The sequence below is a fragment of the Eptesicus fuscus genome, chromosome 9 (assembly GCF_027574615.1).
Source record: "Eptesicus fuscus isolate TK198812 chromosome 9, DD_ASM_mEF_20220401, whole genome shotgun sequence".
Lineage (NCBI taxonomy): Eukaryota > Metazoa > Chordata > Mammalia > Chiroptera > Vespertilionidae > Eptesicus > Eptesicus fuscus.
Window position 1 is genome coordinate 12,727,699 of NC_072481.1, and position 16,636 is coordinate 12,744,334.

Here is a 16,636-nt window from a genome sequence, read left to right on the forward strand (position 1 = left end):
ACATATCCGCCCCATCCCGAGCTGGGTCCTACCTGCGGGAAGCATCAATATACGGGCAAGGGCAGGGCCGGCAGGCCGTAGCCGTGCCCTTTGTGGCATCCCCAAAGAAGCCGGCCTTGCATTTGTTGCACTGTGGCCCCTCGGTGTTGTGCTGGCAATTCTGGGAGGAAGGGAAGGGAGTGGCTCAGACTCTATAGAGCAGCCCTCTGCCCCCAATGTGGGGCCACACTGAACCAGATGGGCTCCACGAGGGTGGGCCTCTGAGGCTGTCTGGCCCCACCTCCCCCATCATGGTGAAATCACTCCACAGCTTTGCAGACAGGGAAGCATCCAGCTGCATCCTGATGAGGAGCTCATCACCTCACATGGCAGCCAAACTCCTGCTTTCTGCCGACCTAAGCCTGCCTCCCTCTTCTAATCTGCACCCACTGGCCAGGTCTGCACTCTGGAGTCCGTTCCTTCTACCCTTGACAGCTCTTCAGAGATTTGGAGATAAAAGTTTTCCCTGCTTGAGCCTTCTCTTCTGTCAGCTCCATAATCCCAGCTCTCTCCATTATTCCTCCGAAATTACAGGATTTACAGGCTCCTTTGCTTTGCATGGTACTCTCCAGCATTGATTTTTTTAAAATATACTTTTATTGAATCCAGAGAGGAAGGGAAAGGGAGAGAAAGATAGAAACATCAATGATGAGAGAGAATCATTGATCGGCTGCCTCCTGCATATCCCCTACTAGGGATTGAGCCTGCAACCCAGACATGTGCCCTGACTGGGAATCAAACCAGGGAATCAAACCAGCGACCTTCTGGTTCATAGGTCGATGCTCAACCACTGAGCAACATTAGCCGGGCTCCAGCATTCGTTTGACCAGCGTGGGAGAAAGCAGGACTTTCACTTCCTTCATCTGAACATTGTATCTCTGTTAATGCATCAAGGGGTCACAGTAGCTCGTCTGGTGGCCATGACCCCTGTCTCTGTCCCCTGACCCTACCCAGTGTCCAAGTGCCAGCTGGTACTACTCACCAGACAGTGGCCATACACAGGGTCGCAATAGGTGGCATGGCCATTGCAGTTGCAGCCAGAGCAGGTACCCAGGTAGGGCCCTCCAGGCACCCGGGTAAAGTGGGCATCGCAGCTCTCGCAGGATAAGCCAGAATAGCCAACAGGGCACCTGTGGGGAAAGGACCAAGACAGTGGCTGCAGGAATTGTGAGGTCCTGCTGTTTCTCTCCTATCCTTGCCAGGGTCCCGGCTGGGTCAGGCACCTGCACTCCTCTACGCTGTGGGCACGGCCGTGGCTGGTGGCGTAGGTGACAGTGGTATCCATGGCGATGTCGCTCAGCCCCACGCTGGCCATCTTGGCATTATACACCGTCTGGATGAGCACAGCCTCCAGGCTTTGCAGCACCTGCATCATCTCCGCCCGCTGCACTGGCTGGCCAGACTCATGGACCCAGTGCTCCTGGGTGCAGACAGAGGTGTGGGGGCGGAGAGGTCACCGGTCAGCGCCTGCCCAGCCTGCATCCCCTTACCCCCAGCCCTGCGGGCTCAGGCACCACCCACCTCAGAGAACTGGACTTGGCGCTGGTTCAGAGCACCAGGTTGGGTGGGCGTGTAGCCTCGAGAGAGTAGGCGATATCCAGCACCCACAAGGACCACATCCGGCCGCTGCACGGGCTCCAGGGTGCCTCGTGCCAGCTCATAGCGTATCTTGTAGCGCAGCGAGCCACCGTAGGAGTCCACCTGGCCAAGACAGAGCAAATCAGGGCAGGGCAGCCACGGATATGCTTGCTGCCCATTGTGTGTTCAGCCATCCCTCCCCCTCACTCTGCAACCTGGTGGTCACTGTGTGCCTGGCATGGAGCTGGGCACAGGGAGCAGAGATGGGTGGGACCTGGGCTCTGCCTTTGGGGGGCGCAATCCAATGTGGCGAGAAATATGATAATTCTATGCAAAGGATGCCCAGGAGGACCTGAGGAGGGGCCCTCATTTCAGTCCTGGTGTGGAGGTGGTCCGGGAGGGTTTTCTGAAGGCTGAGTCGGCTGGCATTCCTCCCAACTTGAGAGGGGCGGGCAGGATGAAGAGCTGCTGTCCACGGGGGCTGTGCTGGGGCACGACACCTTTCCCCACGACACCTTTCCCCACAGCCGAGTCTTCCCTGCTGCCCACTAGCTTCAGAAGGAGGGAAGCCCAGGCAGGTTCTGGGCATGTGAGGAGGGGCTTCGCCCCCTTCTTATCCAGGCAGCAGCTGGACCCCTCACCTTGTTGCCCAGGAACTGCTCGGGCAGAGCCCAGAAAGAGTCGTGAACCAGGAAGCGTCGGGACAGGTCAACCAGCTGGAACTCCTGCAGAGCAGTGTCGATCTGCAGCTGAGTGGAGGAGAGGGGTGGCATGCTGGGCTGCGAGGGCATCAGCACCTTCACGCCTGTGGGTGGCAAGAGGGAGGGGTTGAGGGCCATAGCATGTGACTGCCCAAGATACCATCTTAAAAGATGGGAAAGTTCTGGGAGAAATCTGATTTAGAGAGAACTTCAGTCTCTTTCCTAAAGTAAAAAAGAAAAGCAGTTTCTTTCTCTTCCTGAAGCTTTGGCAAAACATTTCCCAAAGCATGCTCTGGGGAGAGCCAATGTCATAGAACGATGGTTGGGGACTACGTGGGAACCACGGGGTCAAAGAAAGGTCAAAGGGATTCTTTGTAACAGGACTTCTCAGACCCTTCTGCTTGCCAATAGGTCCAGGAACTGTAAGGGTTGGAACAGCCCTCGGGAGGGCAGTAAAGAGCTACACGGGATTGAAGAATAGGTACCCAAGGCCTGGTTCTGCCACCCTCCAGATGTGAGTCTGGGCAAAGGCCTCAGTTTTCCTATATGTAAAATGGGGTAATAGTGGCTTGCCTGACAGGGTTATTAAGAAGATAAAATGAGCAGACCGATAAAAAATGCTTAAAACTAAGTGTGGCACAGAGGAAGTGCTCAAAAAATGGCTGGCTATTATTGCTGCTGTTGGGTGGTTAGCTGTTGCTGCTCTAACTGCAACAGGTCATCTAATCTAACCCTCTCCACACACAGGAATTCCCTCCAGACCTCTAGGGTAGCACCAACCACCCAAGAGAAGATTCTGTGGTGATGGAAATACCCTCTATCTGTACTTCCCAGTATACTGGCCACTACCCACATGTGGCTACTGGGCACTTGGAATGTGGCTAGAGTGACCGAGGAGCTGAATGAATTTATTTAAATTTAAGTAGCTACGTGGCTAATGACTACCACACCGGACAGCTCTCAGGGATGGGGAGCTCATTACTTCCAAAGGCAGTCCCTCCCAGATCTGGACATGACTCTCAGATAGCTCTTCACCTGCTTCTGTATCTGTCTACACCTGCAATAGCTTTTCCCCTTGACCCTAAATGTGCCCCAGCAGCCATGGGGGAGCCCTGCCCCTCCTCTGCAGAATGAGCATACACAGCCCCCAAGACCAGGCTACACTGCCCCACGCCTGCCTCCCTCCCTCCCTCCCTCCCAGGGATGTTTTTAGGTTCCCCTCTACCCTGGTCACCATCCACATTCAGGCCACCTACTCACCCTGGGATTTCCCGCCCACCTTAACCGTTCTGATTCCAATCAGACAGGCCTCTAAAACAGCTGTGACACACTCCCTCCCCCCCCACCCCCAACCTCTAAGAGCCTCGAGGTCCTTATATGAAAACGGTATAAACAGCCGCAAACTGGCCAGGACTATTAGCCACCCAACGACTGTGTGAGTCGAGCCACAGTGCCAACTGAGTGCTTGTGAAATGGTGCCCATGGCCATTATTGTTTAAATATACCAAGGGAACAACGTTGGGAGGTAATTACATTTTATAAGTCACTTTGAGGTTCCTTAACCAACAAAGGGACATCATAGGCGACATCTGTTGAGTGCTTACTGTGTAAGGTGCTAAGCCTTCCACTTGCATTTAAACTTCTGTGATGGAGGTAATGAGATGAAGGGCTGGCTGACTAACGTCAGGTGGTAAATGACAAAGCTGGGACTTGAACCCAGGTCTGCCTGATGTCTGGTCCCATGCCATTCTGTCTCTCAAAGCAAGAGAACCGAGTCCAGCTGCCTGCCTTTATGTTTGGGAAAACAGGCCCAGAGAAGCCAAGAGACTTGGCCAAAGTCACACAGGCAGTACTTTGGTGCAGCTGGAGGTCAGCCCTGGGCTAAAATGCCAAAGCCTGGGCTCTTATGCTCTGGGGACAATGACACCTCTCCATCTGTCAGGATGAGGAAGACAGTAGGGAATACTTTCTGGGCACTTACCGTGGACCAAGTGCTATTCTGAGAGGCTGACATATATTAACCCACTAAGTCATTACAACTACCTGGGAGTTATTATTTTCTCCCCATTTTGTAGATGAGAAAACTGAGACACACGATAGGCTTTGACCAAGGGTACACAGGCAGTAAGGGCCAGAGCCAGGATTTGAACCAGGAATCTGATGCCAGAGCCCATCCTCTTTACAACCTGAAGCAGGCAAGTGTCACGTGTGCATTTGGCTTTTCCTAAAAATCTTTGTTTTCCCCCTGAAATGCTTTTCTCAACAGGACTCGGCATTTCTTCAACAACCTTGTATCCCTTCCCAGGGCTGCTGTTCCCCCATGTCTTCCCTCCCTCTAAGCCCGCTGGAGCCTGGTGCCTGCTTCCCACCCCCGATGGTGCCCATCCACCTGCCCACCCACCCACCCACCCACCCACCAACGCACCCTTGAAGTCATCAGGCTGGTCAAAGCGCAGCCGGATCTGGTCTCGGAAGCGGCGGCTGCTCTGGCACACGTTGGTAACGCCAAAGCAGAAGCAGGGCAGGCAGGCGGCGCTGTGCTCCAGGTAGAAGTGCCCATCGGCGCAGGGCCCTGTTGGGCGGCATAGGAGTGGGCTGCAGCAGGCCCCAGGCAGGCAGCCCTGGCTCACCCCCATGCCCGTGCTCTCCAGCCCGACGGTGGTACCTCGCTGAGGAATGAGCTCCAGGACACCGTCAGGAATGCCGAACACCATGCCTTGGGCATTCATGGCCTCACAGGTATAGGCACCCTGATCTGCCTCCTTCACGTCTCGAATGATCAGCGTGCCTCGGCCTCCCTCACTGGTCACTGTCACCCTGATGAGTCCCAAGACAGAGGCAGGGTCAGGCCAGGGCCATTGGCCCAGCCTCCTCTACATCCCCAACCCCCAACCCAGGCCCAGGGCCACACCTAGGATGAGATGGGATGTGGCCCCAGTTGAGTCGCCAGTTGATGATGGGGGTGGGGACACCGATGGCCACACAAGTGAAGGTCACTGTCTGGCCCCGGGAAGCCTGGATCAACTCCTGGGGAGGGGTCACCACCTGGGGAGGCACTGGAAGACAGGAGCAGATGTGAGGGGTGTGAGGAGCAAAGGGACAAGAAGCGGGGGGATGGATCAGAGGAGCCAGGCAGAAGGAGGGCTGAGGCTGAGACTATAGAGAGGGGCCAGTGGAAACCAGCCCAGGGCCCCCATCTCGCCCCCCAGCTCCCTGCTCACTACAGCCAATCTCATCGCTGCGGTCGGAACAGTCACTCTCCTTATCACAGTGGTAGCTGGCTGCGATGCACTCGTTTGTGGAGACACAGCGGAACTGCGTGGGCCCACACACGTCCTCGGGGTGCTTGGCAGCTGGGGGACAGAGCAGGTGGTGTGGGCAGAGGGTGGACCACCCCCATTTCTGACCTGTGCCCACAGCCCCTCCCTGTCCACCTTCCCCAGGTGTTCCCAGGGTCACTCTCTCATCTCGCTCACATGACACACAGATGCCCCAACCAGGCCCAGACACGTGCCACAATACTTCCCACAATGTCACCATCATCAAGGCGGCCATCCAATAGCTCATCACATTACCCTACTCCCCACCCCACCCCCTCACTCCTTTGACTCTTTCCCTGCTCCTAGACAACAGATAGGTGGATGCAGTAGGAAAGATGACAATGAATGGATGGATAAGTGAAGAGATGGATGGGAGGAAGGATGTTGAACAAATGGATGGATGGACAGATGGGTGGATAGATGAAGAGTGAATGGGTGGATAATAGAATGGATGGTGAGATGGACAGGAGGATGTTGAATAGATAGGTGGATAGATAGATGAAGAGCTTTGCAGCTAGACAATGGTGGATGGATAGTTGGATGAAAGGGTGGGCAGATAGATGGGAGGAAAGAAGGATGATGGACAGATGGACAATGGACAGTTGAATAGACAGATGGATTAAGAGCTGGGCTGATGAAGGAACAAATAACTCAGAACCAGGTGAAAACTCTTAAGGCCCATAAGGGGAATGGGCCTTTGACTCACACATACATTAAGGAACCCATGAGCAAGGGACCCTGGTGTATATATAGAGCCCTCTTGGCCACTCATCCGACCCACACACAAGCATAAATAACAAAGACAAGATTAATGGTAACAAAATAAAGAAAAGAAAGAGAGAGACATTAACCATGGGCAATCTGCCCAGACTGCTAGCTACAAAGACCAGCTCAGAGCCAAGGGCTCTCAAAGCTGGGGTCAGAGAGAGATGAACCTTAAAGTTTGTCCCCAGGGCCGTCACCACTCAGTCAGGGAGAGTAAACAAACCTACCCAAGAAGGGACAGAACAGGGTTAACCAAGCCAGGGCGGGGCAAGGACGCCAGGCAAACCCTGGGACACTCACGGCAGTTGGCCTCATCGGTGTGGTCCTCACAGTCAGAGTCGCCATCACAGCGCCACAGCTTGAGGACACAGTGCCCGTTTCCACAGGGGAACTCGTTGGGCTCGCAGGGCGGCGTGGGGCCTGAGTGAACCAGGCAGGGTTCAGCCAGAGGCCCGCCCCTGGCCAGGTCCCCCACCCTGAACCCCCTCCCTCCCTCCCGGCCCAGTCCTCACCACAGTCCAGCTCATCACTGCCATCCTTGCAGTCCTCTTGCCCGTCACAGACATAGTCTTTGGGGATGCAGTGCCCGCTGTGACATTTGGTCTCATGGGGCCCACAGGGCCTGTCAGCATGGGGAGCCGGGGTGACTGGAAGTAGCCCTGAGAAGTCTGCCTCTGGCCGGGGTGTTATAGGTGAAATCTCCGCCAGATGGGGTGGCATGGAGCCGAGCTCTGGAACTGGCTCTTCTGTGGACACAGCCCACTTGGCGTTGGCGGGGGTGTGTGACTCCTCACCCCTTGACCCCCACACTCCTCAGGCCCTCCCTGCCACACACACACCCAGTGCCCTGGCCCTGACCCTGGTATCACCCTTCTATGTCCCTGCCCACCTCCCTCAGACCCCTCTGCCTGCATCCAACCCTTACAACCCCGATTGACTTGCTGGCCCAGGCATATCCTGACCCTTCCCTGGCATCTGCAGGCCACTGTGCCCCCAGGTAGCCCCTCACCACAATTGAGCTCATCAGACATGTCCCTGCAGTCAGGCCTCCGGTCACAGCGATACTCCAGGGCCACACACTCATTGTGGCTGTGGCAGGCAAACTCATTCTCGGTGCACACTCTGGAGATCTGGGGCACTGTGGGAGGGAGTCAGAGGGGCAGGTGGAAGGTTGATGGGAGGTGTTAAGGACAGCTCAGGCACCGCAAGGCTGGGCGTGGGCTTTGGTGCCCTGTGTCAGGCCATGTGGTTTTGGGCAGACTCAGCAAGGGCAAGGAGCACATGGTGGACACATCCACAGCACACATGAGACACATGTATGGCACAGGCCTCACACACAGTTAACATGCCACACACATGCAACCACCACATCACACACATGCAGGCCACAACCTGGCCCAGAGAGGATAAAGAGGAAGAGGAGAAGGGGTGGCTTGTGGGCTATGCCCAGCCATCTTGCCCTCATCCTTCCTTCCCCTCCACCTATTAACTTCAGTTACTCTGCTGGGCCTGGGTCTGGCTTACACTCTCACCTGGTGTCACTGCGGCCGCCACAGCGGCCAAGTGGGGCGGGGGTGTCTGTGCTGGAAAGGAAGGGGTGATCAGCAGCCATCCCCCCTGGGACCTGGGACCTGGGACCTGGGAGCTGCAGGGCTGGGCCAGGCCCATTCCACCAAGCCTAGCCCTGAAGACTCATTGAAAAATGAAGAGGACTGGACCCCCTGCAATCTTCAGACCTGGGCCTGGGGATGCCAGAAGAGCAAACCTGACCTTCGGGTACATTAATTAATGGTTTATGTGCAGAAGGAGAAGGTGATGGCTGCGCTACATTTTCCTGATTGGGCTACACCGTGATAGGGAGTTTGTTCAGTTCTGAGTTCCACTGAGTCAGAGAGGGTGACATGTTGGAGTCTTCCCAGGAGAGGGGACTGAAATAGAGACAGCTGAGACCTGTAGCCTATGAGGAATGAACTGGAACTGTTTAGCCTAGAGAAGAAAAGACTCAGGGACTCAATATAGGAGACAGGATGCAGTAAAAAGAACCAGTTTCCTATTCTCTCTGAGCCTCAGTTTCTCATCTCATCTTATCATAGATTCTGGCAAGACTGGCATAGACACAGGGTTTGGTTTAAGTTCTTGTTTTCTCCATTATCTGTGTATGTGGATCTGGACAAGTCGTTTTTCCTTCCTGGCCTCAATACCCTCATCTCTAAAGCAGGAGGTATAATATCTATTTCACAGGAATTATTGTGAAGATTGAATGGGAGGCTGGAAATAAGGGCATTACAGAGTGCCTAGCATGTATTCAGTGCTCAGTAAGTAATTGTTGGTTATTGTTAAACACAAAAGTGTTTTGCATCTGAAAGTGCTGTATGAGGAAAAGATTACCTATTGTCAATGTATAGAGGTAGATGGAGAGCAGAAATTGGATCTAATAGGTACAAGTTAGACGAAACCGTGTATGCTCAACCCAAGACAAGACTGCATAAAGACGGATGGGGCAGACTCATCAGGTGGTGAGCTCCCTGTCCCTAGTGGCGTGCAAGCCCAAGCTAAGACAGCCCATGTGGGGATACTCAAAAGGGATCCACCTAAGTCTCATTAACTGGAGGAGGTGGCCCCAGGCTCCAAGATGGGCTCACCTGTGCCCAGGTGTCGAAACTGGAATCCCTGGGGAGAGGTGGTGTAGGAGGCAATGGAGCCCCTGGAGACGACCGAGTACAGCACCTCCTGAATCTGAGCGCCATCTGCGTTCCCTTCGGAGCCCACGTCCAACTCCACAAAGACCCAGCCATCCAGTTCCCTAGGGACGGGCATGGGGCAGGGGAGCAGGGTGAGAAAGAGGCCTGTGGTCTCAGCTCCTCCCTTGGTCCCATCGGATAGTTAGACCTCATCTCCTGACACCCTGTAGCCCAGGCAGAGCATGTTAAGGTCCCAAATGTCCCCCCACCAATTCCTGAATTTTCACCAATAGAGATTCACCTGATTAGACCTCTTCTGCCTCCCCTCCTAGTACCCAGGCTTCTCCCCCTCTTTGTCAGCTTCTTCCGGGTTACCCACCAGCCCCCAACCAGCTCCCAACCAGCCCCCAGGGGACCCTTCTCACTTGATGAACACCACACTGACAATCTGGTCTCCAGGAATCTTCAAGTACTCTGACTCCAGCTGGTGGGGGACACAGCGCCGTCAGCCTCCAGATGCCTTCATCCCACCCTCAGTCCTGCCCACCAACATCTGGGGAGCTCCCAAAAGCCCCTTCGCCTCACCGTGTCTACCACAGCCTCGGATACTTCTCGGAAAGCCTGGGAGCCTGCGTCCTCCAGCTGCGGGCTGTAGTGGATGGAGCGGGTGAAATTCACCAGGGCTCGGAAGTAAACTGCAGAAAGGGGAGGAGAGGTGTGTCACTGTGTGGTGGCCTCAGGCAGTTAGGCCGAAGGTGGAAATGGGGAGATGTTCCCCGAGGCCTCTTGCTGAGGCCGACACCTGTGAGCCTACAGCTTTGCCCGGCTCTGCCCAGCACGGCCCCTATCAGCACATACTACAGTGGCCCTGGCTGGTCTGCCCGGGGTCAAAGCCAAGGCCCCACCTTTGAGTGAGGAGCTTCAACTAATAGAGAAAGTGGTCTGATCAAGTGATGGTGCAGAAGAGGAGACCCCTGGCAGCGCAGAGGAAGGCTAAACAAGAAAAGTGGCTTCCAGAGGAGGCTGGTCTAGTACCCAGTATTTTTTTTTTTCCAACTCAGTATTTATAATTTACACCAAGCATATCAAACTCGCTACCCGCAGGCCGCGTGCCTCGTTTATTTGGCCTGTGTTAGCCTTTGAGTTTGACATGCAAGTGACCAACATGTTTCCCCACTCTTCCCTGGCCAATTCCTCCTCACCCCTCAGGACTGAGCTCAGCTCAGCCGTCACCTCCTCCAACCCTGGCTGGTTAGAGACCCTTCCTTGGGGCTCTCCCAGGCTCTCTGCTTCTCCACCAGAGCACCTTCTACCCCACCTTGCACAGTCCTGCCTGAATACCTGTGGATCCTAGAGCATCTTCATAAAAATCATGGGTTCTGAGGTCAGCCACATCTCAGACCTCACCTCTCTGAGCTTCCTCAGTCAACTGGGGACATTAATTACATTAACACACTGGGCAGCTGCAGGGAATAAATGATCTGCTTGCATGCACCGTCTCTCTGTGTGCTCAGATGCCGTGCCTGGCACGAAAAAAGGGCTAGAAAATCAGAAGCTGTTGTCACCTTTCCCTCTCTACTGCTAGACTATGAATTTGAGGGGGGTGGGGGACTGCAGATCTCATGCATTCCTATGTCCCCAGTGTGTGCATCTAGCACATGGGAGGTGCCTAATGAGTGATGGCTGAATCAATTCATATCAGATTGGTGTGAACAGATACATACACCTATCGTTTCTTAGTAACTACTATACATTTTATACACATTACATCTCATAATGTTAATGAATTCATATAGCAGCTATAAATATACGTTCATATACGTTGCAAATGACTCAGACATATGTATGTAAACACATACACCAGTCATTTCTTGAGCACCTATTAAGGACAAGATTTTTTAATGCATTGATTCTCAATGTCATGAATTCAGGTGTAAATCAAGCATGTCAAACTCAAAGGCTAACACAGGCCAAATAAACGAGGCATGAGGCATGCGGATCGCAAGTTTGATATGCTTGGTGTAAATTATAAATACTGAGTTGGGAAAAAAAAATACTGAGTTGACAGGAGTTACAAGTGAGTTTTAAATATGTACAAAGGGCTTAGCACAGAGCTTGGCACACAGTAGGTACAAAATATTGTGACCAATTCCTATATGAGAGGCAGTGTAGCTTAGTGATTAAAAGCTTGGCTTCTGGAGCAAAACTGCCACTTACAGCCCTGTGACCTTGAGAAAGTTACCTCCACGGAGCCTCCGTTTCCTCATCTATACAATGAGAGTAACAGTAGTGCCCACCCCAGAGTAAGAGTTGTGAAGAGTGAGTTAACAAATGTAAGGTGCTTATAACAGGGGCCAGCACATAGTAGGAGCTACATGAAGTTGGCTGTAATTATTCCCTCCGGTCTTTACAATGAACGGGAGGAATGAATTTGGTTTCATGTCTTCCCATCTGAGGGGGGCATGCATTGCTTTAAAAAATCTATACTGAGGGCCTTCTGTATGCCAGGCGGTGTTCTAGGCGCAAGGCATGTAGCAGTGAACTCTGCAAATGACAAGTCCTGTCCCCACAGAGATCACTGTCCAGTGGGAGGAGAAAGGAAACGAAACAAATGAGTATGGAATATGTGGAGGTTGGTGCTACTCTCCCCGGGGGGCCAGGGAAGGCCTTTCCTCAAAGGGCATGCTTGAAAGAAGGTAGTGAGCCACGGGGAGGTAGCTGAGAACAGCATTCCAGGCTGAGGGAACAGCAGCTGCGAAGTCCCTGAGGCAGAAGTGGGCTCAGAGAGGTGACAGAAAACCAGCCTGTAGGTGGCAGAGGAAGTGGCATCCGCTGGGCCTAACTACAGGCCTGTCCTCCTCCCTCTTCACTCTGTCAGGCCCATAGGTGTACACGCCTCCAGAACCAGGACCCTGTCCCCCTGAGGCTCAGGCTGAGCAAGCCCGGGCGGAGGTGGCCGGTACAGGAGTAAACTTAAACTTCTACACCAAGAGAGGGTGCTTGTGAGGGCAGCACTGCCTGCTCTGAGCCACAGGGACCATGCCGGACTAGACTCCTGGGGGCCAGGCGGGTGGGGCTCCGGGGGCCGGAGTATAGAAGCCACGAGCTTGGCCACAGAGGCCCCTTGTGAGCGGGCACAGAGGTCCATTGAGAGTCCCCCCTACCCTGGCCCCTGGCCTCAGCCCCACGGCACGGCGAGGGTGAGGAGGCCAGGCCTCTGCCCAGGAATGTGACCGCTCCACAAAGCCCCTTTCTCCTAGGGCCTGGGAAGGGCATGGACCCTCCACCCTGACCCCACCCCCGGCTTTTTGAAAACCAGGGTAGGTCAGGGCGAGCCCTTCCCTCTTCTACCCTGGGATGTGTCCCTGCAGCCGGTGCCTGAGGGTTGGGGCAGGTGAGGCCTGTCTGTTTCAGGAACCAGCCTCCAGAGCTGAGGGTGCTGGAAGGGGGGGATGCTGCCAGAGCTGGGAGTGCTCACTGGGTGCCTGCCCAGGCCAGCCCTCTCCCTCCTAGTCCTCATTCTGACCCCATCTGGAGAGCTCTCGGAGCCAGAGGCTGGAGGGACAGGAGGCCCAGAGCTGCCCTGCACCCAGGTGGGGGTGCGGAATGCAGTCTACCCTCTTACTCCCCATGCTCACTCCCTGCTCACCAGAACTCCCACACACACACCCCTAGGCCCCTGAACCCCAGCCCTGGGTCCCTTAGGTGGGATCATGGACACAAGTTGGCTCCAGACTCAAGGGCCTTCCCCTCCAGAGGTCACCACATCCATCCCTGCCCACCCAGTACCCCATGGGGACAACACCAGGCCCAGCCCACTTTGTTCAGACTGAGCGCCCAGATGGGGCCTGACTACATCCTGGGCAGGGCAGGGGAGAAGGTGGGCCAGCTGGGGCAGGGCAGTGGCTGGCCTGGCCCCCAGACCCCGGAGGGAGGTGCCTCTGAGCCTCAAGTGTGACAAAGTGCAAGCTGGAGAGGAAGAGATGAGGAAGGAAAAAGAGTGAGAAGGGAGAGCTGGGAGAGAGGGTGGGGAGGGAGAGAGAGAACGCATCTACCAGGCTGGCAAGTCACTTACTGAGAGGAGACGCCTCATCAGGCTCCGAGACCATCATGCCAGACAGGGGTGGCCCAGGGCCTGCAGAGTGGAGCAGCAGAGAGGGAGAAGAGGAGGGGCAGACACAGCAAGGCAGGCGGGGAGGACCAAAGGGAGAGACAGAGACATGAAGCAAGAAAGAAGACAACAGACAGGAGTGGGGGGGGGGGGGGGGGAGGGAGGGAGGGGGGCGGGGAGAAACAACAGAGACACAGAGAGATGCAGACGGAGACATGGAGAAAGTGGGGGGAGAATGAAAGAGAGGTGAGACAAAGGCAGAAGGAAGTGAGGCAAAGACAGAGACACATGGGGGCAGAGGAGGCAAGCCAACGAGGAAGAAAGACAGAGTGAGACAGAAGGATGCGGCACAGAGTAGGAAAGAGACAGCCCAGGCAGGGGAGGAGGGGAGCAGGAGAGACATGGAGACAGGAAAGACAAAGAGACAGGTCAGAAGATGGAAAGAAATTGGATGAGAGGAAGTGGGCAGGGGCTGTCAAGGAGGGGCACGCGGGAGGGGGTGGGGACAGGGCTGGGGCAGAGCCCTGCCAGAGGGAAGAGGAGAAGGGAGGTGCCGTCTCTGAGGCTACATTCCAGGGTCTGGCGTTGGCCCAGGGCCCAGGCAGGGGGCACAGCCAGGGATGGCCCCATCACAGTCAGCATGGCCCTCGCTCAGCAGCACAGGGAGGGCAGGGCTGAAGAATGCATGCTGAGCCCCTGGGAATCAGACACACCTGCTGCCTTCCAGGCTAAGATTCAGCCCAGCTGCATGGAGCTGCCCCAAAGGCAGCGGGCCGGTGCCAGGGCTTGGGCCTAGAAGATCTAAAGCCCTACATCTTCCCACGGATCAGCCACGAGGCGCCCTACTCTCGGGCCCTCGCCAGCTGCTACTGCCCATCCCAACCCTTCTCCCACCCCTGGCCTCTCCTGCCCTCACAGCTGCTTCTCATGGGGGAGATGGGCTGGTAAACAACTCAGAGTGGGCAAAGCTGCTGCAGTGGGCAGCTCCATGGGAGGGGCTATAGGTATCCCGAATGGACAGGGTGGACCGGACCAGGCCCTTCACTTGCAGGCCTGGCTTGGCAAGGGGCAGCTCCCAGGGCTGCATCAGCACAGGCCATTCTGGGATGTGAGCTGTGTGCATGGGCCTACTTGACACCCACTCCCGGGCCAGCCCAGCTCCCAGGCATCCTTAGCCCTGCAGAGGCCTGCACCTGGAAAAGCTTCAGGCAGTGTCTGAGTCCCAGGTGCCGGGAGGTCACAGTCAGGACTACCCCGCCCACAGGCCAACCCTCCTGTTTGCACTGGCTTAGGTAGGATGCCACCCTCTGGCATTTGGATGCCCCTGAGATGCCAGCTGAAGGGAGTCGACCTCTCCCCTGGAGATGCCCAGGCCAGACTCACGCCAAGCCTGCCAGTGTGGGCAGCACTGCGTGGTGGGGGACTGTCCAGTGGTCAGGCTGAGCCGAGCCCCACCCTTGGCTCCGATCACAGAGTGCCCAGCACTGGCTCCCAGAGGTCAGTGGGGACTCTATGGATCTGCTGGGACATGTGACCAGCTAGTCCCTTCTCTACCCAGCATCCTAGGGTGGGAGGAAGCAGGGACTCTGAGCCCCCATCCCAGTGCTGGGCCAGCCCCTGCTCTGGCTGGCACTTCGGGTGCTGGCAGAGTGGGCAGCTGACAGAGCTCCTGATTCCTTTCTCTCCGTGAAGCCCAGCCCTCTTCCCCCACCTGGGAACCCTTGGCTTCCCAGAGACGACCTACCCTAAGGCAGGGTTCCCTCCCATGTCCCGGGTGAGGCTGACTCCCTCCTTCATCCCTCCATCAGCTCTGCTGGCCAGCCCTATGCCACAGAGCCCCTCTGGCTGCCCACCATGCTGGGGTCCCCAGCTCTGCAGCAGTCCCCAGGGGGACTCAGGAAGAACGTCGCAGCTCAGCTGCCCTGGGAAGTGAGGATTTTGCTTTGAATGCTGAGCAGCTGGCTTTCAGTCCCTATCAGAACCAGGCATTTCTTATCTATAGCCATACCACCCTGAGTGTGCCTGATCTCCTGATCACAGAACCGGGTATTTCCTGGCACAGGCAAGCACAGAACCTGGCCATGCACGACCTTGCAGGGACCTGTACACAGCTGTCACTTAGGAGGTACAAGGCCACCTTCACAGCAGGACCAGGGCCCTTGGTTCCAGAGATAGGGCCTCTGTGGCTGGGAAGACCTGCTCTGGGCTTTCCCAGGCACAGGATGGGGCCTCTAGGATGGACCAGCAACTTACCCATCTGGAAGTCCCCGCTGCCCACGTCTCCACTGCCCAGGCCATCTGTAAGCAAAAGAGAGACTTATTCAGCAACAATATTTGGTGAGTAACTACTGGATGTCAGGCACTGCTCTGAGCACACAGTGGGGAAGGTCAAACACAACTGTTACCTCCTGCCCCAGCCTAGGGAGGGCTGGCCTGGAGAGAGGGTGTGGGCCCAGGGTGCTGGGGGAGAGGGACCAGGCCGGACTGGCCTCCAGGTGAGGACAGAAGATGGAATAGGGCAGGAACTGTCCTCCACCACCTTCCCCATGGGTCCTGACCATCCTTCCTAGAGGGGCAGGGTCACACAGGTTGTAAGTGGAGAATCCTGGGGTCAGTGGGATCAGGGCTCAGGACATACACAGCTCTTAGCCCATCTTTTGAGGCGCTACCTTGGGCAAGCTTCTTGAGGCCTCTTTAAGGCCTAGTGGGGACAACCTGATTCTGCCCCTCCCTCCCTCCACTCCTGGCCACCGGAACCCTCTGCCCACCTCCGGAGGCTTCGTCAGCCAGTAAGTCCTCGTCGTCAGAAAGGTCTGAATGACTCCAGCCAGCCCGGCCCGCTGTGACCGTCTCCGCGTCCTCGGGCAGAGACACACCATCATATGCCCTCAGTCCATGGGTCACCTGTGGGAGAACACACAGACGACTGTGTCACACGCTCCAGCTCCTGCCAAGCCCAGGACCCCTCCCCTCCCTTCAAGAGGGACCCAGAGTCCCACCCCAAAGCCCTCCGGGGTTAAGTCAGATGTGGTTTGGCTATAAGAGTCAGGCTGGGACTGAATCACTACTTTCGACTCAGCTTCCCCAAACTTCATTAGCCCCTTGAGGCCCCAGAGCCCAACCCTGCAAATCCACGAAGTCTGAATTGATCCTCAAATTCACAGACAATAACATTAAAATCACTGTGGTTAAGTGATGACTCTTCTTCTTTTGGAGATACCCAGGACATGAGTTAGTGGGTAGGGGGACAGAGGCAGGTAGAGGGTAAGCTGGACCAGCAAAGATGGGAACACAGGCTGGTGGAAGAGTGGCCAGGGTCAGCGTGGATGGGGACAGAGGCAGAAACTGAGGGTGAGCTGTTGCCTCCAACAGCAGCTCCCAGCCAGGCCAACTTGGCCACCTCTTTCTGCCTCAGTCTGGCCTCCAAATCTCCAGGCCACA

At 55.8% G+C, this 16,636-nt stretch overlaps 1 protein-coding gene across 1 annotated transcript in view; it reads right to left on the reverse strand.

The window, feature by feature from the left end:
* HSPG2 (heparan sulfate proteoglycan 2) overlaps positions 1-16,636 on the reverse strand; it is a 97,654-nt gene that overhangs the window by 49,169 nt on the left and 31,849 nt on the right. Inside the window, exons 2-18 of the mRNA XM_054720579.1 lie at positions 15,964-16,099; positions 15,449-15,493; positions 9,670-9,779; positions 9,510-9,568; positions 9,046-9,206; positions 7,413-7,541; positions 6,916-7,149; positions 6,704-6,823; positions 5,540-5,671; positions 5,230-5,374; positions 4,984-5,135; positions 4,744-4,890; positions 2,259-2,422; positions 1,561-1,740; positions 1,263-1,459; positions 1,022-1,169; positions 33-160 (exon numbers count right to left, since the gene is read on the reverse strand). Of these exons, the coding sequence (XP_054576554.1) occupies positions 33-160; positions 1,022-1,169; positions 1,263-1,459; positions 1,561-1,740; positions 2,259-2,422; positions 4,744-4,890; positions 4,984-5,135; positions 5,230-5,374; positions 5,540-5,671; positions 6,704-6,823; positions 6,916-7,149; positions 7,413-7,541; positions 9,046-9,206; positions 9,510-9,568; positions 9,670-9,779; positions 15,449-15,493; positions 15,964-16,099 (2,387 nt within the window). The remainder of the gene's footprint in view (positions 1-32; positions 161-1,021; positions 1,170-1,262; positions 1,460-1,560; positions 1,741-2,258; positions 2,423-4,743; positions 4,891-4,983; positions 5,136-5,229; positions 5,375-5,539; positions 5,672-6,703; positions 6,824-6,915; positions 7,150-7,412; positions 7,542-9,045; positions 9,207-9,509; positions 9,569-9,669; positions 9,780-15,448; positions 15,494-15,963; positions 16,100-16,636) is intronic.